The 24,228-nt window shown below is 41.0% G+C and overlaps 1 protein-coding gene across 2 annotated transcripts; it reads left to right on the top strand.

The window, feature by feature from the left end:
* The first annotated feature begins 13 nt into the window (after positions 1-13).
* Positions 14-22,978, top strand: kcnt2 (potassium channel, subfamily T, member 2). Of its 2 annotated transcripts, XM_042111460.1 has the most exons (29): positions 14-531; positions 802-881; positions 1,081-1,177; positions 5,457-5,501; positions 5,597-5,648; positions 5,879-5,938; positions 6,131-6,205; positions 6,512-6,595; positions 7,094-7,188; positions 9,108-9,288; positions 9,415-9,579; positions 9,914-10,050; positions 10,926-10,989; positions 11,598-11,706; positions 11,868-11,976; positions 12,334-12,483; positions 12,828-13,039; positions 14,046-14,259; positions 15,294-15,399; positions 15,641-15,813; positions 16,035-16,106; positions 16,488-16,622; positions 18,217-18,328; positions 18,585-18,686; positions 19,013-19,096; positions 19,334-19,462; positions 20,113-20,440; positions 21,091-21,175; positions 21,718-22,978. In XM_042111460.1, exons 1-29 carry the CDS (start codon positions 437-439, stop codon positions 21,815-21,817), a joined length of 3,450 nt encoding a protein of 1,149 aa, XP_041967394.1. In that variant the 5' UTR covers positions 14-436; the 3' UTR covers positions 21,818-22,978. The 2 variants fall into 2 exon arrangements, with proteins under 2 accessions (XP_041967394.1, XP_041967403.1); XM_042111469.1 differs by lacking the exons at positions 14-531; positions 802-881; positions 1,081-1,177; positions 5,457-5,501; positions 5,597-5,648 and having other exon boundaries at positions 5,936-6,003.
* Positions 22,979-24,228: the final 1,250 nt, after the last annotated feature.

The raw sequence follows: 24,228 nt of genomic DNA, 5'->3' as shown, positions 1-24,228 counted from the left end.
CCTGATGGGCAAAACTGATTCTAGTTCTGTCCACAATATATAACTACTAGCCTGTAAACCCAATATATAGAAATGCCTATGTATCGGTAGAAGACACATGGCCTTGTCGCAATTGTGTTGCATAACATTAATGTATTAATGTTATTTATGTTGAGACGTTTTTTGTCCTTGTGAAAAGACCCAGTCCACGCCTTTACCGATCGCACTAGAGCGCACTAGGCGCTTCTGCTTCGCGTCTGGCTGTATCCCACGAGATTTCCCTATAAGCTTGCCCTGATGTAGCCTAATTGAGTTGGTGAAAATACCTCTATGCGGATGTCCTGGTGCAGCTACACAGAAATGAACGCATGCGATACACGCGGGTAAAGTGTATGGCTATTGTTAGAGAATATTTTCAAAACGTGCCACAATTAGCAGGCTATTAAAGTGAGGGAATATGGTGGATTTGGAGAGCGAGGTACCCCCTCTTCCGCCAAGGTACAGATTCAGAGACTTACTCCTCGGGGACCAAACTTTGCCAAGCGACGACAGGTAGGTTTATTGTAGAGCAAAACAATTGGTTATGAAATGCTTCTCATGTAGTAGCCCAGCTATAGAGATAGTGGATATTGGAGAATGCATCTCCGTTGCATGGACCGACCCGAAATTCTACCGGAGACTACCGTGAGAAATTCTCCACCGTGAGATAGCCTACATATGAGATACATTATGGAAGTAATGGAATGACTCAAGATTCAATATTCAAGAGCTGTTTTGCTCATGAACCTTTCTGTGAACTCATAATTTTGTTATTTATTTCAGAGTTCAAATCGAATTTTATGTAAATGAAAATACTTTCAAAGAGAGACTAAAACTATTCTTCATCAAAAACCAAAGATCAAGTAAGGCATTTTTTTCCTGATAGATCTTGTATGATAATGTGTTCTGTTAAATGTGACTAGTGTTATGAGTGACAGCATGATGGTTTAATTGTAATTTAGAAGTAGTCAGTCAGTGTACAAGTATTAGATTGTTTTGCCATTAATTGAAATGTCCAATGTTACTTTGCAGAATTGTAACAGTCTACAACATCTTTTTCAGGTCTGAGAATCCGTGTGTTCGATTTCTCTCTAAAGGTCTTAAGCTGCATTTTATACATATGCCGAGTACTAGATGACTCAGATAATGGATATGCATGGTATGATGTTCTGACTTCTTATCTGTGGAAATTATAAGGAAATAGTAGGGAAATTGTAGGAATTTCTATTTTGTATGTTCACACAGTTTACATTTTATTTATATTTATTATGACCACCACCAACGCAATCATATAGGTTTAGCCATAGTTTTTTCTGTTTTTGACTGAATAACCGGTGCATTAAGATTATGAAAATTTTGTGGTATGTTGGTGTCTTAGATGCACATCAACTCAGCCAATGTCAGCTCATTTGTGGCATAGCGTAAACTCGTGGAAGACGCAAAGGCAGTAAGGTGAGAAGGTACAAATCAGCGGGGTCAGAGTTGAGTGGCTGAGTTAGCTTCTGCCAGTCAACAACGCAGTTGGCCACCACCATCTTTAGAAACGGTGTCTGACATGTGCGTAACTTTTGCCCACATTTTAACAAATAAGCCTATAAGGTTCCAAAAGTATGTTGTCTGTGTGGATTGGTTGAATTTCTTGAATTTCCCCTTGGGGATCAATAAAGTATCTATCCATCTATCTATCTATCTATGAATTGGCAATTTCCTGCTAGGAGGATCAGCCAATCGACATGGACATCATTTGTGGCGATCTCTGGCACCCAGGCAAAAAGGCACCGCATGGAGGGGGTATGGGTGGCATTCATGCTCTCCAAGAAAGCAGAGGGCCCTCATCAGTTGGGAACCCATAAACTCCAGGATCATCACCTTGAAGTTCTAAACCTCCCATAAAAGAATTGACCATACCCATGCAATGTTATGCATCCACCAATGAAGTTGATGAAGAATTAAAGGACAACTTCTATGGTTTCAACAGATACTCCAGACCAGGAAAGATAAAAACATTGTTGTTCTCATGGGTGACAGAAAGGCAAAGCCTGGAATGAAAAACAGTGGAATTGGTAATGGGAAAGCAACTTGGAAGAATGAATGAAAATGGCAAGAAATTTGCAGACATGCTGATTACACCTGGGCCTTAGAGACATGGTCTTCCGCCATAAACCCATCCACAATGCCACCTGGATATCACCTGACCATCTTCATCTTCAGCATCTTCATATAGAAGTAGTAATATTTAGAAGTAGTGGGGAGGAAGAAAACGATACGCAAACCCTGGCTGTCAAAAGAAACACAGAAAAAGAAAGGAGGGCAAAAAAGAAAATACTAAACAAATGCAAAAAAAGGCAGCAAACAAGGAGGTGAAGAAAAGCACTAAACGTGACAACAGGAACTACATCAAGGCCTTAGCACAACATATGGAGAAGCAGCTGGAAAAAAACATCCTGAGAGATCTCTCCCTAAGTAGCAAGAAACTAGCAGGAAAATGCAGGCAGACAGATCAGACAAACAAGGACGACTCCTTACCACCGAAGAAGAACAACAGCAAAGGTGGACAGAGTACTTCTGCTCAACAGATAGCCACCTGTCCATATGAGATATCGCCAGCTGCACACGTGCTTGGGATCAACTGCAGACCCAACAAGAACGGAAGTGAAGAAGGCCATCAAGGCGCTGAAACAAGGCAAGGCAGAAGGGTTGACGAAATCCCTGCAGAGGCCCTGCTGACTACCATGGAAACTCACTGCCAACTGCAAAATCCAGTAGAGTCTGACAGAACATCTTGAGGACCTAAATGAGGACATCACATACTCTCACATACACACCAACAAGAACAAAAGAGCAAAGAGAGAGCAGAAGTTCAAGAAGAAGGGACTGACATGACAGCAGTTGGAGATAGTGGCTCAAGACAGAAAAGATTGGAAATTGTTCATCAGTGGCCTATGTTGAGAAAGGAATTCAGAGGTCCAATCTAAGAAAAATATGGCACTCAATTGGTTTGTTTGTGAAAATGTGGGCAGAAGTGAGCACATGTTGGAAGTCATTTTTTTTTTTAAAAAGATGACGGCAGCCCGCTGAATATATGTTAAGCTGACCTTGGCCTTTGAAATAGGTACTTTCTCACTCTCTCCCAGTCTATATGATGCCTCCATGGTGTGAACCTCACAAATTAGGATCACAGATCACAAGGATTAAGGAGGGAGTCAGAGGGGTCTTATACACTATGTTTCTGTAGATGAGATCAGCACAAGTTAAGGCATTAAGGTATGAATTAAGCAATGAATAGCATATTGTCTCCACTAAGATTCAGTATTGTTGTGAAAGGATACATGGCGAAAACTCATCAATTCTGTTTCTAAAGATTACACATTGTTCCATGGTAGCCAGTCCTCTTGTCTTGCCACCATCTGGCAGTTTTTGATGGTGATCTACTGTAAACGAGTAGTTGCACACTTACTCTTGATGTTGCGCTGCACTCTTAATGTTGCTCAATGGTGGCTATAGAATTGATGAGTAATACTGTTCTGCACTTTTTTGTATTGGCAAAGACAAACGGTGGTTTTCCAAAAGCACTCTGAGCAGAGTGACCCAATTTGAAAGGACAGGATTACCAACCATTTAGATAGAGTTTGCCATACTGTAGCTTACCTTGCAGAACCCCACTAGTTCAGTTGTCACAACATCTTCAGAGATATGCTTTTGGTCATTTTAAAGGCACAATAAGCAGCTCATAGGTTAATCCAGTGTTTCTCAAACTTTTTTTCTGGGGACCGACTTTTTAAAAATGATAGACTATCGCGACCCAACTCGTGACTGTGGTAGTTCTTTCATTCCCCACTTTGATCAAGGGGGTATTCTCGAGCCCCACCTGTCCCTCATCGCTCTAAGAAAGTGGTAGGTAAAGCTTAAAATTGTCAAATTTATTGAAATAATGACAAGTTCTAAATATATCCTCTTCAACAAAGTTGAAATCAACTGGTGCTGCAGATATAATAATAAATAAATACATAACACACATATTTATGTTTTCCAGCAACATATTAGGAAGCATATAGGCCATTTTACAGCATTGCACAATATATTCAATGAAATACCAACATGCTGCATTAAATGGATCCATAATCAAGTCATACTGAGCACTGCTGGTTGGGAAATATTTTTGAAATAAACTTTGCAGGGATGTGATGTAGGCCTACTGTTTAATACATGGGATCACAAGAGTGCCTCCCAATCAGACGTTTCAGCGATTTCGCTCAGAAATCTCAAAGGCATAATACTGTCGCGATCGAGGCGCCTGTCCCATACTCAAGTTTTTTTGGTGAATGCAGTAATCTTATTTGCTAGGTGAGGTAGGTGCTTGTCTTTGCCTTGTAACTGGACATTTAACTCAAATGTATCGCTAAGATATATCAAATATATCGCTAAGATAGGCCAGCTTCGTCAAGAAATGTTCATTAGTGAACGTGCTTGCAGATTTAAACATGCGCTCTTCCTCCAAGAAGAGGCGACTCGGAGCTCAAACAAGCGCGACAGCACTTTACCTCGGGAAAGCCACCTTGCCTCGCTGTGAAACAGTACAGCCTTTTGGTCCACCTTTTGTTCTACCATCTCTTCGCGGAGAATAGACGCGCTTTTAAGGGCCGGGTTTTGATTAAATTCACCACTCTCACAACAACGTTCAAAATCTCATGTAGGTCGGGACTAACTAAGCTGCCTTGACACGCCTTCCCTGTGAATAACACAGTGCGTCCATTGCGCATCGGGTGCTACCTGGGCCCAGGCTACAGATAAAAAAAAAAATAAAAAAAAACTCTGACTGTTTTTCACGTCAGTTCGCGCCCCACCTGGCATGTCTCCGCGATCCAGTAGTGGGTCGCGACCCACAGTTTGAGAAACGCTGGGTTAATCAATCAGTCAATTTAATGTGTCTTTACTTTATTTTTTATATATAATGGTCAGTGAAAGAATGCCTGTGCATCTTTAGCTTGAGCATCTGCCCCCAAAATGCCTGAGCTCAGTATGCATACCATACTACTATATTACTACTACTACTAATACTCCCTTTAATTCTAAATATTTTGTTATATAGGCTACAACTACTCATTTACTTGAGACCAGTTGCAGCCCTCTGCATGTGCCTGTTAAATCCTAAATCCTGCACATTTTTAGTTCTCAACTGGCTTGTGAAGCTAGACCCTCTGAGCACACAGTAATGTGTGAGAGAGATAATGATGGAAAAGGTGAAGTACACCTCTGCCTGCCCAGCTTCTATGCCATCTTCTACTTGATATTCATGAGATATGCTGCACCTGCTCATGGACTCTCCTGAAGAGATGTATTTTTCTGTACCTATTTATTTAGTCAGTTCTGAGGTTTTCAATTAGTGCTAAAAAATGTTTTTTCTGTAACAAGTCATGTATACTCTTTTACTACTGTAGTTGGGGCTGCCCTACCCAAAACTATACTCTACTGGCGATCGACTGGTGAGTGGATGCACAAGTCAATGAAATTGAGATTGCAGTAGCTTTCCTATATACGTGTATACTGAACACGTTTCTCATCAAAGTGCTCTATTCAGGGCTCCAGTGATATGGGTCGAAAGGAGTAAAATGAGTCTGTGGATCTTACAGGTAAAGTCAGTGTCTCCTCCTCATACACAAACTTCAGTCTTTGTTTTTGTCAGATGACAGATGTCTTTTGATGTGACATTTTTAGTATAGATCTTTATGTGAAAATTCATGGCCTTTGTTTTACAATAGAGACAAAAGTTGTGCCCATCAATTGTTGGTTACCTGTCAAAAACATTTGCTTACAGTGTTTTGCTTTTATCATAACATTTAAAGATGTTTCTTCTTTATAGGTTTTTGTTGCACTGATATGTCTTTCTGAAACAATCTTGTTGACCTATTTAAGCTACAAGGTTGGTCAACATGCCTTCGTCTACACTGACTGTGATGTATCCAAGAACAAATTCAATCAACGCATGTATTGATTTAACATTTTTGGACATTTAGTTATTGTTGTCCATCATATCAGACAATAAATAATTTTGGTATCAGGTAAGATTTACATACTTAATGCTCATGAAAATGTTGTTATCTTCTAATTCCAGGGTAATATATGGGAAGAAATTCTTCGAATCACATTTATGTTGGAGATGGTAAACACAGTTCCTTTCTTACTCACAGTAAGTGATCTCCAGGATAACTAAACTGCATCAATCTGAGTGAGTAGTCAGAACCCATGTAAGTGTCATTATCAAATACAGAACTTGAGCTTTGAACTTCTCAGAACTTGAGCCTTGAACTTCTTTTAACACACACTTGTATGAAAATGAAAGTTGTACAACAGATGAGAATGAAAATGATGCATTATGTATTGATAGTATTGCATAATAATGTAATATTATGTCACACATGTAGCAGAATTCTCATTTCATCTTGTGTTTATGCAAACTCGGCCCTTGGATAAATTAACAACCTTTGTGTTTTAGGTCCTTTTTGCTCCTCTCAGAAACCTTTTTATTCCTGTGTTCCTGAACTGCTGGTTAGCAAAGCATGCTTTGGAAAATATGATTGTGAGCATACAAAATTCTATGTTTATTCTTCGATTACAGTACTGTCACTGCTAGTACAACAACAATAAAACAATCACACATAAATAGGGTAAATCCTCACCACTTGGTTCATCATGGAGAACTGCTGTAAGGAATTTAAAGGAATAAGGAATGTTGTGTGTGAGAAGGGAGAGAGAGAAAGTGAATGAGAGGACAAAAGGGGAGAGAGACAGAAGGTACAAATGCTAAGCAGTACATCTCTTCTGGTTCAACTAAGCATTCACATCTGGGTGATGAAATTGTCAATAAGCCACACATCCTGTTTGTACAGTGAGTCAACACAAGCTCTAAAGTACCCTTCTGTTCTGTATAGTTGCAACTGTTGGTAAAATATTCGGAACTCTGATTGCACTGACATGCTTTTGATTGACACCATAGGACCATTAGAAATTATGCTGACATTATTGTGTTCCATTTTCTTTTTGCCTCTTCTCACCCAACAATAAACCACCTCCTCAGAATGACCTTCATCGAGCCATTCAACGGACCCAGTCCGCTATGTTCAATCAGGTTCTCATCCTGATAACAACTCTTATCTGTCTCATGTTTACCAGGTGAGCTGTATGAAAACCTTGAACCTAGCAACCTCATGCAAAATCCTAGAAATACAAACTAGTGCACTACTGTCTCAGAGGCATGGAAGACAGATATGAGCAGCTGGTAGCTGCACCCTTTTAGGCTAATTTAATAGATGGAGGAAGACACTGCAGATCATGCACCATTTCGGTGGCATTATACTTCCAGTGTTTGTTCAGCATGGATTAAATTTTCTGTGGTTTCCTGCCTTTCATTTTCTGTGGTTTCCTGCCCTTCATGAGATGCACTTAGTACAGCTCTCCACAAATGTGTATTTCATGTGATGGTCTACCACACGTCCCTTGTGGACTTCTCTCCCCTGCTCGCTGAACCACCACTGAAAGTTTAATATTATCTCACCATCACCTTCTATAAGCTGGGGTTAATCTTTCCACAAGGCTCTGTCACTCCGATATGCGTTGTCATGGTAAATAATGGGGAGTGACAAAGGGGCTCCCACATAAGGTTTCTGCTGTAGCTGTGGAGCAGTGGCTATTTGTAGTCAGAGTTCATACGTGTTTGGTTCTGAACTCACTGGCAGCAGCAGTTGGGGACAACAGTTACATGGAATGGCTGTTATTTAGAGTAAATTATCTATTAAGTACCTTGCTTTTTTCTGATCAGTGAAGCCATCACAGTGTTTGGGCATGTTCAGGCTGTAAGAAGCATATCAGTGTTACTGACATGAAACTTATTTACATACAATATGCACTCTTTTGGTTATTTTCTCACTTTCTATTTCTCTTTGTGGCATTGCAATAACCATTTTAAGTGTAAAAAGCATAGTTAACTTTCTTGTATGCTGTTGAGAAAAAAGAAACAGACAGAAAGCCATGTGTGAATGCAAATGGCCTGTTGCACAATCATTCACCTTTGCTTGCACATCTTTGTACTCTGTGTACTGTATACTGTTGGGCATCAGAGGGGCAGATGCTAAAAACTGCAATATTTTGTTCCTGTGGCGGTTTGACTCATGTGAGTTGATTGCTTTAGCTTAATGACAGCTAAGTGACCACAGTGCTGCCATTAGCAGTGACTGTAATGTGGCTCTCTTGGCTTTTAGTGTTTGGTGTGTCTGTTTGCCCCTGTGGTAACACTCAGGGGAGAGTTGCAAAGCACAAAGGGAGAAGAGGAACCTTGTCTGTAGGCTAACGCATTGCATTTCATATGCCTCCTCCCTCTCTCTCTCTCTCTCTCTCTCTCTCTCTCGGTGGTGTCTGCAGAAAATGAGCCCTTTCATTCTTGTCATCACAATTTGCAAATTAGGTTCAGAGTACTTGGCATGGTCACACATGATAACAGAAATTCCTGTCAGAGGTATTGCATCAAAGTAGACTTTCAGGACCTTGAGTGAATGTGGTTTGAGACAGATACCTTTGGGTAAAGAAAACGTTTTTGTTTTGTTTTTATAGGAATAGATGTTTCGATCAGGGCTAAAACGTGCAATGATTCACTAAAAATCTATTAGTTAAACAATGCAACCGATGTGTCAACTTCCAAAGGTTTCCAAGCTATTGCCCCATATGGTCAAAGGTATCCTAGGTAACTCCAGGAGACCATTATTTTCAGCAGGTTAAATATATTGTTATTTATTTATTTTCTAAAGGCCGACTTTATTAAATGATGTTGATGCTGTATGCTAGATTGTAGAAATGTGGAATTATATTGTTCAGATACACATACATTCACTTTGTGTGTAGAAATATAAGTCTTGACCAGAACCCAGAGAACACGTTAGTTACACGTTAGGTGAAGACATTTTTGTACTCTCCTAGAGATACTAACTTTTGCACTCATGAACATTTCGAGTTACTGAGGCTTTACTTTAAGCGAACCACTTGATTGAATTAACTGATTTTAATTCTCATCTTTGCTTGTTTTACTATGTTTTGAACAGCATATGTGGGATTCAGCATCTCGAACGGGCTGGAAACAAGCTATCGTTGTTTGATTCCTTCTACTTTTGCATTGTGACTTTCTCCACGGTTGGATTTGGGGACGTTACCCCCAACATCTGGCCCTCCAAGCTGCTGGTGGTCATCATGATATGTGTGGCACTGGTGGTCCTTCCCATTCAAGTGAGATAATCAACACAACAGCCGCGGTGATACAGTATAACCTTCATTGCGTTTGCGTATTTTTCATACCAGTCAACAGTGCTTTTCCCTGGGCCCTGATGGTTGTATACGCTGTGTTGCCACTAGTTTGAACAGCTGGTCTATCTGTGGATGGAGCGGCAGAAATCCGGTGGGAACTACAGCAAACACCGCGCCCAAACAGAGAGGCACGTGGTCCTGTGTGTGAGCTCCCTTAAGATCGACTTGCTCATGGACTTCCTGAACGAGTTCTATGCCCACCCCAGACTGCAGGTGAGTGCGTCAGAGCACACAAGGGTCTGTGACATTGCCAAATCAGAGTTTCTTAAACCACTTCATCCTGGAGGACACTGGAGGCTTTTAATGTTTTCCGTTGTACTAAGGATATCTGGCCAGAATCTTATTAAAGCCATAATGTCATTGATTATGTCTAAATGAAGAATAATTAACAGTGTTCCGATGAGTCAGAGCCTCAAAGCCCTGATGGGAAATGGGAAGCAGGCAGAACCAGTGCAATTGAAAACCCTTGCCGCATTCAACTCTATGATCTTTGAAAAGAAGTTCCTAATTAATCATGTTCACTGCAGGTGCTTCCTTGTTCCTGCAGGATTACTATGTCATCATCCTGTGCCCGACAGAGATGGACGTGCAGGTGCGCAGGGTCCTGCAGATCCCCCTGTGGTCCCAGAGGGTCATCTATCTCCAGGGCTCAGCGCTCAAAGACCAGGATCTGTTTCGGGCCAAGTGTGTTAGCACTGATACGTCCATGCATAATTAATCCCTGAACATAACATATGGTATACAGGTGTATAGTGCATAATAAGTAATGGAGTATGAAAAATAGAATTATCTCTGCCAACTCTGTTTTAATATATTTGTTTGGTCAGAATATAAATATGTATACCTTTGTTAATATGTGTTATTGGGGAACTACAAGGTAGAACATTTTCAAATACGCTATTGCCTAAGGTCACATAAGATAGATTTCCCTTGCCAAACAAACAGGCAAACTCAAATTTAGGCTGGAACACATCAGGGGTCAGGACTGTGTTTCCCAAAAGTGTTGTTGAGCAACAAATGTGCAGAGAGAGAGAGAGAGAGAGAGAGAGTGAGTTCTACATCACGTCTTTTTATCATTTAACCCTGCTGGCAATTGGTCAAAGTGCTTTTGGAAAACACTCCCTGGGTCAGGTTGTACAGTAAATATACTGCCATCTTCAGGACAATTCTTGAACTGAACTGCAGAGATGACACAAAAACTCCAGTGGTCCTCTTTGTAAGTTGGGGAGGATTTGTCATGTACAATATATGTTTATAACTGCAGGAACACTTCAAATGTTTATGTTACCTATACTGTATATTCCAAATGTGATGTGTAACAAATCAACATTTCCTGTTTGTTGGAGGAGTCTTTTTACAAAAGTATAGTTTGAAGGACACAGCTATTTAAATATATATATATATAAAACATCATTAATTCTGCTATATTTCATGGAAAGCAGGAACATCCTTAGGTGACCCAAAACTTTTGAATAGTAATGTGATGTATGTTAAATGAGGTTCAGTAATGGTGCTCCAGAAGGTATATATTATACATGCCCTATGACCTGCTCTTTCAGACTGGACAATGCTGAGGGGTGTTTCATCCTGAGCAGTCGCTGTGAGGTTGATCGTACAGCTTCGGTAAGCTCAGTATATTACCTCTCTATAACTATACATTTGGTCAGATACAATAATAAATAAAATATAAAACAAAATGCACAGTGATATTGAGAGTTAGCCTACTGTGCCCAGTGCCCCAGGACGTGAACACAACATATTAGCGAATGCCTCTTCCCAGAATCAGTGAACTGTACTCTCTTTCCCCCCTCTTTCAATTTGAGGCCAGAGAGAAATGTCTGGCTTTTTTAAAGCAGACAGACCTGCAGACTGCGTGTTGTGTCCCACCTACGCTGCGCTGTCTCCCAGCCATTATGTAACACTGAGTTGAAATGAGTCACCTACACCCCTGTCTGCTCTGCCAATTAGACTGCAGATTATTTTATAACCTCTTCGCTAATGGCAGATGAAAAAAGACAATGGTACTTAAGCATTCAAATAATCCACACAGTTTTACAGCAGAGGCGACAGAAAGTATATAGCATGTCTTAGATCCTACTGTCCATCATGCAGTTGCAGCTGTCAAGTAAACAATGTTAAAGCCAAGACATTGTTCAACGTGTTGTCATTTGAGATGGCTAACACCATATACGTCAAATCATTTGGATAATTTGGACTGTGTTTCATATCAGGACCATCAAACTATATTGCGCGCCTGGGCAGTGAAAGACTTTGCCCCTAGCTGTCCCCTGTACGTGCAAATCCTCAAACCAGAAAATAAATTCCATGTAAAATTTGCCGGTAAGAAAATCCTTTCTTGACATGTCTATTCATGACGATCTACTGTAATTTGTTTTTGTTGTTGATGATGATTGCTATGTTAATGATGATTGTTATGTTGATGATGATTATTATGATGATGATATGTCAGCTGTGTGTTATGTTTGTCTCACACTACTCAGATCATGTCGTGTGTGAGGAGGAGTTTAAATATGCATTGCTGGCCCTGAACTGTATCTGTCCAGCCACGTCCACTCTCATCACTTTGTTGGTGCACACCTCCACGGGCCTGTGAGTGCGGCTGCTTACTCTTGGAGTTTTTCCAGATGCTTAATTTCTGATTCCTAGAACTCACTGCCAGTAAATAAATAAATATATAGTAGTGGATGACCAAGGATAGTGTGTGCTGGCCTCTGTTACCCATCACTGGCTTCTAATCTCCCATGCACAAGGATGTTATGAGGTGGGGGACTGAGCCCTGCACTGACTGGGGCCCACACCCTCACAGAACATAATGACCCACTTTGTTTTACTATTGGGGGCTGGGATGTCTATTTTATATGCTGTCGTGGGCGTTAACATTTCTGGGGGCACCCTTGCCCACGACTATGTGATTGACAGATGACATCACACCTGTGTGTTCCTCAGGGAAGGTCAGCAGTCTCCAGAGGAGTGGCACAGAATGTATGGGCGGTTTTCTGGAAACGAAGTCTACAACATCATATTACAAGATAGTGTGTTCTTCTCAGACTACAAAGGGAAGAGCTTCACATATGCCTCTTTCCATGCACATAAGAAGTGAGTTTGCTCTAAGAGAAAATAAACTTAAAAGTGCGGAAACAAGTCTCACAATGGAATGGAAGTCCTGCGTATCATTAGTCACAGTGAGAGTAGAAAGAAAGACAATTCAGAGACAAAAACGAAATAAACAGTGGCATTGAGAATTTGACATAATGTCCATGATCCAAGAAGAATGACCACATCTGCAAGGTCATCAGCTAGGCTAGGCTTGCAGAGTCAGACAGTGGAAGTCCAGTATTTTGAATCATCTCTGGATGAGATCATCAATTCAACCAACTATGGACAGTGAGTATATTCAACTGTGAAATCAACCTGGCAAACTCTGTCATCCTCATTTTCAGGTATGGCGTGTGTCTGATTGGTGTGAAGCAGAAAGATAAGAAGAGCATTCGTCTCAACCCCGGCTCCCACTTCACCATGAGTTGCACAGACACATGCTTCTACATCAACGTCACCAAGGAGGAGAACTCCATCTTCAAAGCCCAGAGGGAGGAGAGTCGGCGGGGCAGCAAAAAGACCCATCTCCCCATGCACAGCATCCTCGCCAGCATGGGTAAGAGAGGACACAGAGAAAAGGCTTTCTCCTCCATCTCTCACACGTCAGACCTGTCCCCCAAGTAACATAGGACAAGACAGGAGACATTTAGCCTGACAAGCCAGACCTACATTAAAATGTAGGGTCTGGGCACTCACCGTTCGCAGTGCTCAGTCCGAGGGGCGGGATAAACGGTTGTCTTTCAAATCCCTCCGCACGCAATAGGACAGCGCTATGAGTCCCATGCGTTTTCCCACCAGCGGAGCTAGTTATTGGCTAGTTCAAACTTTTGCCAACTTAAAAAAAGCTTAACTCGTGTCACACTGTTCGCCAACAGCAGCATCCATTTTCTTATGTTTTCAAGTAGCAGGGAATTCAAGCCAAACCGTTGCAACTCTGCCATCAATTATTATGTTAAGCCCGCCTAACGACTCTATACACAATTTGATTGGCCTGATAGAAGTTTAATTTAACAGAGAGTTGCTAGACTAGCCCTGGCAGCAAATGTAATTTGCTGCCGCTAGGGTGCGTCTAGATTTCTAGGCTAGGAGACATTATTATCTACCTTGGATGGTAAGATGAAATAAGACGGCTCAGCCAATATAGCAAATCAGCCTCTGGTGGATGTAGGCTCTCAGTAGCCTCATTCCCTCTCGTTACTGATTGGGCAGGTAGTCTGCCGACTGATGGAAACGCTAGTGAACTATCGTGTTCCAGAATATTATCTTTCTGAATGGAGATCTAGTAGGCGTGACCAGGTTAGCATTCTGCTACTTTAAATCGCTCTTTAGGGATGTACTTTAATCTAGTCATGATTTACCAAATGATTTTAGCAACTAAACAGTATGACCCTTGTGTAGGTCTACCTTTGGTGTAGGTCTATTGCAAGCAGCCTTTATGACACTAACAATTGAATTTTCATATGACTATTTTTAACATTTTTTAAACAATTGAAGTTTCCTGAGAGATGTGCATGCCATGAATAAATATGACTTTTACTGGGGTCCACTCTGCGCTCCCTCAGGCACTGTGGCCATAGACCTCCAGGACACCAGCAGCAGGCCCAGCTGGGACTCCACCCTGAACCTGCCATGTGACTCCTCCAGGACCGGCCGGAAGAGCAGCATCGCCCCCGTAATGGAGGTGGAGGACACGTCCTCCCTGCACACCTGCGACCTCTCCAGCGACCAGTCGGAGGACGAGACGCTGCCCTCCTGTGAGGATCTCTCCACCGAGGGGTACCATCATCTTTCAGGGGACATGAGCAAACACGCACCGAACAAGCAGCCTCATTTTTATTAGCCTTATTTTGGGAACACTACAATAAAGGGACACAATTTAGCATGAGTTAAGTATTAGTTAAACATTAATATTTAATAATTCATCATTATTAAATATGTTTTCAACAATACTTAAGAATTAACACATATCCTTTTCCTCATTAATAGAGTCTTATTTAGTATGTGTTATCAGTGTGTTTTCCTTTGTTATCAATGATGAATTCCTAAAGTCTGAAGTCTACCAGCTGGCAAACAGTAGGCATATATGTATGAAGTCTGAATAACATTGTATTCGCCTTATTCACCAGGCGGCCAGAACGAGAACGATAATGGCAAGTGTACTAAAGGGTATAATGGCAAGTGTACTAAAGGGTACACTTGCCATTATACCGAAGTCCAGCAGATGGTGGTGGTAATGCACTCCGTTTGCAAACTGGCAAAAAAACTCACTGAAGAAGAAGAACAGGCCAGTGAACCCTTCTTCTTTTTGCGTTGAGCTTTTTTTTGTCAGTTTGCAAACAGAGTGCATTACCACCACCATCTGCTGGACTGAGGTGTAATGGCAAGTGTACCACCGGGTGAATAAGGCGAATTGCCAATGACATAAGTGAGGTATTCACCTACATTGACATAATCTCTAGTTCATTAGGAATTCATCATGTGATCAGTATGTACACTTTAGGAATTATGAGCTAGTTTACTGCCTGTACCTTATGAATTCATCATGAGTTCAGTATGTACACATTCATTAAAAGTCATCATTTATAACAAAGGAAAACACACTGATACCACCTGCTAAATAAGACTATTAATGAGGAAAAGCACATTTGCTAATCCTTAAGTAATGTTGAAAACATGCTTAATAATAATGAATTAAGTGTTTGTTAATGCTTAATTAATACTTAACTAATGCTAAATTGTGTACCCTTATTGTAAAATGTTACCCTTATTTTTATCCTTGTCAAACGGCCTATGTCTTGCTTTATTGATAGATTCGTCAAGGGATATCCGCCAAATCTGCCCTACATCGGAAGCTCTCCCACACACTGCCATTTGCTGAAGGAAAAAGTACCATATTGTTGCCTGAGACTAGAAAAGGTAAAACGTTTAATTTGCATTACAGGAGAATTCATATGTCCATATGTTTAGTTTTTTTCTCAGAAGTAATCTATTCCATTATAGATTAAGAATTCCCTGTTGTAACACTTGTCACTTACTAACCTCTAACTACTTTTCCATGCTTTACTGTTCCAGTCTTATCTCCTAAAATGAGCTGCACAATGAGCTACACTATAATGCATCACAGTCGAATGTGTGATTGTGTGAAACTTTGCTATAGGAGTGCACCCATAACCAATATGAGGATGCCAAAGCTTACTGCTTCAAGAACAAGTTGGTAATAGTGTCAGCTGAGACAGCAGGAAATGGGCTTTACAACTTCATAGTTCCTCTAAGAGCTTCGTACAGGCCCAAGAGAGACCTCAACCCCGTAGTGCTGCTGCTAGATAACAAGTAAACCTCCGTTTTCTGTCCACATCCTCTGTCCCTCCTGTCCACACCCACTACCCTTGCATGGTTGTAGTGCCGTGGTTTGGTCTTTGTCTTTGCTCCCTCCTGTGGCTGTCCTCCATCAGGTGCCCGCAGCATGACTGTTGGTGTCATGTTATATCAGACAGTGCTCCAGTCGGATCATCTTCACTCATTCACGTGCGGTCCTTCATGTTCTGTTTCAGGCCAGACGCAAACTTTCTGGAGGCTATTTGCTGGTTCCCTCTGGTTTACTACATGGTTGGATCAATTGATAAGTATGGGACTGTCGTTTGATGTAGGAGTATCTTTTTTAACCATTTTTCAGATTATTAGATGTTTAGTAGTCAGTTTTGAGGGTTTTTCACCGATTCTTCATCTGTCAGCAGTGCATGCAAAACCTACGTTTTTGAGTATTACGATGCTTTCCCCCATCGATAAATTCCATCTTGACATTTAAACATTCAGGTTTGAATACATAAATTGACCTGTGTCCAGCCTGAGGTCACCCCTCAGACCTTCTATCCCTACTGCCCAACGTTATACTATACAGCAGTGTGAATAGAATTGACTCTCCTCTGTGCTTTAGTGATATTGTAACCACCTGTCTGCAGATTTCACATTGTCATTTGCTTGTTGTTTGTTTTGGGGGTGTATAGCCTCGATGACCTTCTGCGCTGTGGAATCTCTTTTGCTGCCAATATGGTGGTGGTGGACAAAGAGAGCACTATGTGTGCAAAGGAAGACTATATGGCAGATGCGAAAACCATTGTCAATGTGCAGACACTATTCAGGTGAGAGTATTAAAGTGGGAGATGGTCATTGAGTTTTGTAGTCATTTGTGGACAGACATCATTGGATATGACATCGCCGGGGTCCTCTGTCCACCTGTCTTCTACTGTTGGGATATGAATGTAGACTAGTACGTCTTTCTTGGGCAATGGGTCTGCAAATTGCCCCCAGAGTACCAAATAAGGGCCCATGACCATGTTTTAGTTTAAAGACGCAGTCAGGGATTTCGCAGGAAGTTGTGTTTGTTTGTGTTATATTTATGTTTACATTCAGACGCTTTTTTGCAAAAAAAACAAACAAAAATGTACGTTATATTTTAACCAAAGACCAAATGAAACACACCAGAGAGGTAGCTCATTCGTACCTTCAATATTTCCAGACAAATTCCATGCAGGATTTCATTTTTGTTTGTTTCCAGTTTTCGGAGCCTGGGCTGCCTACAGAGTAATCATGGTATGGGCAACTAGTGGTCGTGATGAGATGATTGCTGAATGTGAACAAAATGTTAGGGGCTTTAAATCGCATAAAATTCCTGACAGCGCCTATGAGACAAGGCCAAATGCATGTATTTGCCATTAGTTATCTTTGAATGAATTTGCAAATGTTCTTATAATTGCATCATAATAATTAATATTGCATTATAATAATTAATATTGCATTATAATAATTTATCTTGTAATAACCATGTCTTTTTTCTTCATTTTTTTCTTTCTCTTTTCTTTTTTAATTCAAAGCATTAGTTATATTGGGCATTCCACTAACAGGGAACCATAAAGCATTTCTAAGTAGGCACCAGAGGCAATGTAACTGTTCCAGAATTGCTCTTTTAAAAGGAGCCGTTCCAAGGGACAAGTCTATCAATCAGTCAGTGCTATAAAACATTAGCAGACAGAGTTATTTTATTATTAACTTTAAGTCAATCCAGGAATTAATTTGTTTATGGCCTTGAACACCAGATGGCAATATTGTTCACAAAGAAACATTATCTTTGTTAAAGCCCTGAATGATAAGAAGCCAATGTGAAGTATGAAGAAAATTGTTCATAGATAATATCTACACCTAACATTTAAGTTTCAGGAATTTGTTCAAGCCTCTTGTCACTTTTGATCAAGACATGATGGAAAGAGATTAGGGAAAGAGATTGAACCATCATTGCTGTCATTAATAAATTGGTCTTAATCACAGCACATAAAATCATGCATAGCTTACAACTCAGTCTCACGTTACTTTCTGTTGGAAAGCAGCTGGTTATGGAACTATGTTTAGACATTTTTTAAACCCCGTAGTATGCTGATGACTCAGTGTAGTCTTTTGCAGTACATCCTTTCATTTTATAGGCATTTTCAGTGATATCATCTCTATTGCTATCAAAGGGGTGGAATTGCATGTTGAAGCTTAGCAGCAAATTAGTTTAGGCCATACCATCATATGGATGTGTTCCAGAATAGAATGGATTTTTAAAGGTGTAACAGAGCTCTGGTTCTCTTTTACTGGTCCCTAATGACAGTACAGTAAATCAGCTAGGCCATTTCAGTAGTCGTTCTGTTATTTATTTCCATTGACCCCTGACCTTTAGATTTGCTCTCTCCTCTCCAGGTTGTTTTCGAGTTTGAGCATCATCACTGAGCTGACCCATCCAGCTAATATGAGATTCATGCAGTTCAGAGCAAAGGACTGTTACTCACTGGCTCTCTCCAAAATGGAAAAGGTGAACAGCCCAAATATCCACCCATTTCTGTTTAAATAACAAGAGCTTGGAACGTTCTATTCATGTTGGATCATGCATCTGTTTTACCAAATAGATGTCAAATGATACAAATGTATTTGCTCTTAAAAGTATTTTATTTTATTACAGTAAGCATCACATGAAGCATTTTACCTTTATGATTAGATACATCAATAATCTATAAAATGCTGTTGTATTACAGCAAGTAGGAATGTGTCCACTTTCTTTCCATACACAGAAAGAGAGGGAGAACGGTTCCAACCTGGCCTTCATGTTTCGGCTGCCGTTTGCTGCAGGGAAGGTGTTCAGTATCGGCATGCTTGACACTCTTCTTTATCAGGTCATTAAGCTTATTCTACCAAATGCAAGTTGGCATACATTTGTCAAAAAATGTATTACATCCTATCACATAAATGATAAGCCAAAATATATGCATGCTAGAGACCCATGCATGAGCACTGGAGAGGCGCACCATAACATTCCCACATGAGTTAAAGGACATTTTAATGACTGCAGCTTGTGTTCTGGAAAGACTGTCACATTCCCTAGGCCCTTACACAATGTCTGTGTCTGTGTCTGTGTTTTTTCTCATGAGAATTAGAATTCACCCATTTAAGGTTAAATATGACTGACCCATCTGATTGGTGTGTTGGCTCATCGTTTTAGTCTTTTGTGAAAGACTACATCATCACCATAACAAGGCTTCTGCTTGGCCTGGACACAACCCCAGGATCCGGCTTCCTTTGTGCTGTAGGTATTGATGTTGTCTCTCATCACTGTCACTTTCATTTTAATGAATAATTTTTCTAATCTATAATGTATGAAGTGTCTTTTGAATTACCTAAAAAAATTGGCTAGGCTTATTGTTACAGTACAGTGAATATGAAAATGTAGTCTGTCTGGCCATTCCAATATTCAAGTCATTAGAACACCTTCCATAGTGATTTTACGGACTGTGTGTATCCCACTTCTGTTTGCCTCTCACAGATGACCATCACACAGGAGGACTTGTGGATCCAGACATATGGCAGACTGTACCAGAAGTTGTGCTCCTCTATTGGAGACATCCCCATCGGGATCTACCGCACAGAGCTGCTAGACTGTGAATCCTGTGAGGTGCCCTGACCATCACCTCTTTTCTTCTCTCCTCTCTCCTCTCCTTTCCTCTCCTCTCCTCTCCTCTCCTCACCCCTCTCCTCTCCTGTCCGCCATGTGCAAATGACCTTTTCAGCTGAGAGCAGACCAAGTTTGATTTCCTGTGGCCCACTGTGTCTTGTTTACTGTCTTAAGGTTTTATTGAGCTCAATAGGGCATGTGAATAGCTGCCACTGTTGATAACGTCTCCACACGATCAATGCCTCCACGATGCAGAGCTTCCTTGGGAATTATTTTTAGCCTTAATTCTCTACAGCAGCTCACACAGACTCGTTGAGGATTATCACGGCCTCTTTATTATTACGGTTAAAATTAACATTGACAAATGCTGTGCTTCAGATGTTGGATAATGCTAAATTGGGTTTTAAGGTTGAGAGAATAGAACAGTTTTATTATTTAAAAAAAAGATTAATATTTGTTGTTATCAAGATACATACGTGATGATGTATTTCAGTAAACATCATTCCTATTTATTTTTTGGCTTATAACTGTTGTTGTGTGTCACAGTTTCAAGTGTTAATGATGGGGTTGTTTTCATCCCCACCGTAGAATATTGATGTGCACCATGATTAGTGCGCTGACCTTTGCTGCTTCTGACCGTTTCCCCAAAGGGCAGGCAGTCCCAGCTCTCCGTGAGTGTGGACGACTTTGAGGAGAGTCAAGAGCAGAAGGAGGCGAGGGAGCACTGCTCCTCTGGGAAGAGGGTCTCGCACACCTCCTCCTCCAGTGAGACCCCCTCCGACAGCCGCCCGCTGCTGCACAGGAAGAGCATACAGTGGGCTCGCCGGCTGAGTCGCATGGGGGCGCGGCCCGCCTCACGACCCCCGGAGAGGACCAGCCAGCAGCGCACGGGCCTGCCCCCACGGTCCGAGAGACAGGAGCTGGCCGAGCTGGTCAGGAACCGCATGAAGAACCTGGGCCTGTCAGTGGAAGGATGCGGTGAGAGGGCTGGCTGGACGCAAAAGAACACTTTAATTAATTTAAGTGACAGAACATGATCAAGCAAATAATTTTTGTTTCATAAAAATTTATTTGTTTTATGATTTAACCTTTGCAGATGATTTCTCATCTTTTGCTACTGGAAATGTCCAACCGTTCCAGGTTACACAAATACGGGTCAGCTGAATGTAGGCTAGTTTACCTCCCAGTGTTAAACTCAGTGATTACGAATACTTCACAACTTGTATAGTAAAGTGACATTCGATGTAGACTTCATAAGATATTCATGAAATATTTACAAAGGCTGGAGAGAAAAAACGGCAATGTTGCTTTGTGATTGTTGGACTTTTATTTTGACAAGTTGTCATCGTTCTGTCTTCCACATTCATTAAAGTTTTGGTATGAATGTTGAGTCATGTCTCATGAAACAGTCATGAATGCTTTATGTGCAGTTTATGACAGCTGCTATGAATGTGTTATGAACTCACCCGTCATGTTTACAGAAAGTAGGCTATTCCTTTTCGTCTTAGCGCTGACTTGGCATGATGTACAGAGCCAGTTGAAGATAAATGTGTAGATTGTGGTTCAGTGAAAACAGGAACACGCTGAATATTTTTATTCTGACCTTCCTGTTCTGTGTTTTTTTCCAGATGAAATGAATGAGAGTCTAAGCAGCCACTCTTACATTTTAATCAACCCTTCTCCAGACACCAGACTGGAACTGAATGACATTGTGTAAGTAGACTGATGGGGCAATGCTCTGAGGCCTCAAAGCTGTGTGATTGTTTCTCCCTTACCCTTGCAGTCAGCCTGCTGATCCTCCTCTAAATGTTCTCCTCAATGAGGAATGGTGTTCCCATTAGTTTACCAGAACAGATGATTCAACCAATAAATGTTGTGCAACTTTAGATAATTACTGCCTTAAAAAGGTCTGTGTATTTTAGAAAACTCAACTCAGTTCACCAGTCCTGTTGTGATTAATTAAATACAGTGATGAAATGTTGGTTACACTTTACTTGACAGTATCGACATAAGAGTGACATCACACTGTCATGAATGTGTCATAAACAAGTCATAAAGTTTATGACATAATACTTCTGTTATTAAGTGACATTCGGTTTTTGTCATAACAAGTTAGGATTAGGGTTAGGATTAGGGTTAGGGTTCATGTGTCATGACAGTGTCATATGTTCATGACAGTGTCATGTCACTCTTATGTCGATACTGTCAAGTGTTACCGAAATGTTTTGACATAAATTATGTATTTTTACTCACAGGTATATCATTCGTCAGGACCCTCTATCCTTTGAGCCTGACAAATTGGAAAGCAGGACGAGCAGTTTTGGAAACAGTCAGTGGATAACTGAGAGGACATAATGAGAAAGTCAGCTTTGAGGTTGTTCTATTATTTATGAACATGTGTAGTATGATCTCTGTCTTGTATACCCATTTGCCACCACACGATTTCATCACCTGCGTGATATCAGATCCCTGAGAATTGATGCTAGATGGGAAATAAAATGTCTCCCTGGTGCCAGGAAGGCGGCTTCATCCTGTAAAAGTGCAAATATATCCTGTAGGTATCCTGAGTGTAGCCAGTGTTTAGCAATGTATTCATGTTTATATATCTCTTACAAAACTCTAAACTACAAAATGGCAAGCTGTTTAACACTGATTTTGAGGTTGCCCTTGACCATAATGACACAACAGTAATTATGGTCAAATAAGTCAAATTCCATTGATGAATAAATATTACAGATACTTGAAAAATTATGCGAATTATAAACATAAAGACATATAATGACAATAGTATTGATGTGCCCATTAATGAGATACAAAATGTACACACAATATTTTGACATTAACCTCAGTAAGTTGTCCTTTGTCATGTAACTCCTTATATCTCTATCCTTGCATAGCACACTAATGTTTTTAAGAGTGACTCGCTCTCGAGTATGTCGCTTCATGTCTCATCCGCCTTTTAATTTCACACATACAGAAGCGTAGATGTGGCAGTTTCCATAAAGGGGAACATGCAGAGATACATGAGACCAGTCAAGTGATCAATCAATCTGTCACTCAATACAGCTCGCTTTGCTGCCTGTACTTGTATCCAGTAGAGGAAAGCTGTTTGAGGAGATTCATAAGAATCACACCCATACTGTCTGTCACATAGCCTTCATAACATCGTCACCTTGATGTTTTGCATGAAACAAAGACAACAAGAGGAGAGGAAAACAAATAGGCTACAGTATACACAGGATGTGATGTCTGGAACTGCCGTTTGTAAAGGTCACATTGATCAGTGACCACTCATGTGAAATACGAAATGAATGCTTCACATTTTGCATGCAGCCTTATTAAACCTCAGTGTACAATCAATAAACACCACGCTGTATATTGACAGTGGTGTAGACTTTCAAGGCAGTGGTTGCAGTTAGCTCTTAAAGGCTCTCCCTTTCAGAAATCATTGAATTGATTAATTGATGTGATTGGTTTAGAGCATGGTCAATACAAAGAAAGGACATGTCCTCCTGATGTGGTGATTTGTTTTATTTGTTTGGCTGTTCTGTCTTCAGCACCCTCAGTCTGCGCACAGCAGATGGAGGGCAGTGCAAGCAGTGAAGCATCAAAACCAATTCCTTCTCTATGTGCCACGATAATTCGCAGCAGAACACATTTTCACGCTATCAGATCCCTCTATTGCATTTTCTGCTAAATTGTCTGTGTGCCCGCCCGTGTTGAAAAACAAAACAACTGTGGCACCCCCGCAGTCTGACCACATGACACATGCTTGGCAGGGAACGAGGAGAGCACACTGTAGGCTAGAGGAAACACTCCACTGCAAGTAAGAAACAAACAACTGCACTCATGCAGAGGCTATTTGTCAACCAGGCACTCTGATGAATGGGAACACATATGCAGGGCGATTTTAATGATCATAAAGACCACTGCAAGGACACAGAGCTTTCTCAAACCACTATGGCACTGCTTGCTACACTTAATTTAGTCTCAGCCGATTTTTATTTAGAAGGATTCATGAGGATATTATTCATTACACCTTATGTTGGAGTGCAACAAATGACATTCTCATAGCTAGCACCACCAACTGAACTGCATGAAAGCTGCATGAATATATTTCAAACCTTATTTGAAAACCTATCAAATTATATGATTGTATGTGTAATCATAATTCATTAAATCGCATTTGATTTTAAAATCACAAGATCTCCATCGAATCACTGTTTCAACATCCCTCCTCACTTTATCTTAAATACAGTGCACCCACTGAAGTGGACATAGAAATGTGGTAGTATATATGCTCAGCCTATCCTCTCCTGAGTGGAGTACCCTTGCCGCATGCTGCTCATGTCATGAAATCCCTCGGTGAGATGAAAGCCCTGAGCCATCAAAGATTCTCTCTCTCTGTCTCTTCCCTGACCCCGGGAGCCCCAGTGGAGCCAGAGGCGGGTTGGAGGATGGGGTCTCTGTGGGCCTGGGCACCACAGCATGGGAAGGGGCCAAATGAACGTGGGGCGCCTCACAGGCAGATGACGGAGAAATCCCTCCAGGCACTGGGCTGCCTCAACACTCCAAGTGCCCACAGGGTATGCTGTGTCTACAGGGAGATCCTTGCGGTTTGCATGCTGTTTGAGACACAGACATGCAAGGTATGTGACACTTTCATGTGACATGGAAATGACCTTATGAAAGATGGATAGGATAGGATGTTTTCTCAGAATTTTGTTATTAGGATCTTCTGGGACATCACATTACTATGATGAAAA

This window comes from Alosa sapidissima, chromosome 1, assembly GCF_018492685.1.
Source record: "Alosa sapidissima isolate fAloSap1 chromosome 1, fAloSap1.pri, whole genome shotgun sequence".
In the NCBI taxonomy this organism is placed as follows: domain Eukaryota; kingdom Metazoa; phylum Chordata; class Actinopteri; order Clupeiformes; family Clupeidae; genus Alosa; species Alosa sapidissima.
The sequence above is the reverse complement of the archived record's forward strand: the minus strand, read 5'-3'. Positions and strand labels throughout refer to the sequence as shown.